The sequence below is a fragment of the Sceloporus undulatus genome, chromosome 2 (assembly GCF_019175285.1).
Source record: "Sceloporus undulatus isolate JIND9_A2432 ecotype Alabama chromosome 2, SceUnd_v1.1, whole genome shotgun sequence".
In the NCBI taxonomy this organism is placed as follows: domain Eukaryota; kingdom Metazoa; phylum Chordata; class Lepidosauria; order Squamata; family Phrynosomatidae; genus Sceloporus; species Sceloporus undulatus.
In genome coordinates, this window is record NC_056523.1 from 7,939,401 (window position 1) to 7,941,153 (window position 1,753).

Here is a 1,753-nt window from a genome sequence, read left to right on the forward strand (position 1 = left end):
CTGGACAAAATGCTCTCACCTGCTCCTCTTTCCACTTCTTGTCCTCTTTCTTACTCAGGAGAAAACCTTCTGCCAGGGCCACTGCCTGACAAGAGGTCTCTGCCCCACATTCCCTGACCCAGCTCTCCATCTCCGGGGGCAAGATGCTCAGGAACTGCTCCAGGACCACCAGGTCCAGGATCTGATTTTTGGTCTGTTTCTCTGGCTTCAGCCACTGCCGGCAGAGATCATGAAGAAGGCTGCAAACCTCTCGGGGTCCCTCGGCCTCCTCATAAGACAACTGCCTGAAGCGTTGTCGCTCTGTGTCCAAGTTAACAATGTCTTCTCCCAGGAACGTCTGCATCTTTTCTTCCCAGAATTCCTCACTTTCCTCATTCTTGATGGTATCAGAGTTTTTGTCTTCTTCAGGGCCAATGGAGTCTTCCTCATACATCTTTGATCCTTACTTAATTTATATTTATATTTTATATTTATATTTTAAAAGCTCCAATCAATTAATTCTCCAATGGAGTCAAAGCACTACTGACTCTTCTTTCCCCATTCAAAGGCTCTCCATGCAGCTCTTCCAGAACTCTGCGAAGCCAAAACACAGTCATTTTAAGAATCAAATAAGAAATATGGGAATTCCCACCTATATAACTACAATTATGTGTTTCCCTAGGATTCCTTCTGTTGCTGCCACATCCTCCATAATCTTCTCTGACACTAATCTTCAAAATGTGCAAATTAAGGGTTTCATTGGGTTCAATCTCCAGTTGTTAACTATCTAGGTTTTCAGTCTCAATTTAGTGCCTACATTAACAAAGACTAGGCACAGTAAGGAAGACATAAGATTTCTCCTTTTTTAAATATCCTTGGTATAACAACAACAACAACAACAACAACAACAACAACAACATTTATTTTTACTTCACCTCTCCTATAGGTTTGAGGCGGCTTACAATAAAAAACATTATTTATTATTTATTTACACGCTACTTTTCCATTGTCTTAGGACTCAAGCTGACCTAGAAAAAAATAGCACAGATAAATCCTTACAGCGGCATAAAAAGTTCAAATGTAATTAAAGCTTCAATAAGTATTTCAAATTAAATGCTGTCTTAAAAGTTCTGTATTACAAAGCATGAAACCATACAACTATATAAGCCCATTTACCCTGTATTGTACTTTATAAAGTCTGTTGTTTTACGTTATGCCTCTGCTGCAAATATTTTTGCTGCATCCACACTGCAGAAATAATTCCATTTGACACCACTTTAATTACTGTCTCAAGGCTAGGAAATATTGGGCAGGATGTGGCATTAAAATTTTAATGTAAAAAAACCTGGTCTATTTTGATTTTTAAAAATGGACACACACACACAACTCTGTCTTAAGGACTAGATCTCAGGTTTTAGCCAGAAATGCCATGCCCTGTGCCCTGTCTTCTGTTCCCATCTCCCTCCCTCCTTCCCTCCCTCCCTCACACACACAACTAGTCAGTCTTGTCTAGACAAAGGTTGTGGACTGGGACTCACCACCAAGAGCAACAAAGACAGACAACTCCACAATTGGAGGAGTAAGGGGAGAAAGGGGGGAGGCAGAAGAACAGCTGATCTTTCAGAGGGGAAGCAACAAAAGTGGATTTGCTCTGGAGGACTAAACTCCTCTCTCCCCCTCTAGAAGCCAGCTCTGTTCCTTGAACTCTACCACAATAGGAATGACTTTCTATCTCTTTCACCCTTCCCCTCTAGGAAGCCAGCTCTATTCTTTG

The 1,753-nt window shown here is 41.2% G+C and overlaps 1 protein-coding gene across 1 annotated transcript in view; it reads right to left on the bottom strand.

Moving 5' to 3' along the window:
• The window catches only part of LOC121923533 (zinc finger protein 24-like), a 2,809-nt gene extending 1,066 nt beyond the window's left edge, over positions 1-1,743 (bottom strand). The window contains exons 1-3 of the mRNA XM_042454051.1: positions 1,518-1,743; positions 1,156-1,227; positions 7-573 (exon numbers count right to left, since the gene is read on the bottom strand). Coding sequence (XP_042309985.1) covers positions 7-433 — 427 coding nt within the window. The 5' untranslated portion in view covers positions 434-573; positions 1,156-1,227; positions 1,518-1,743. The remainder of the gene's footprint in view (positions 1-6; positions 574-1,155; positions 1,228-1,517) is intronic.
• Between the last annotated feature and the right edge of the window lie 10 nt (positions 1,744-1,753).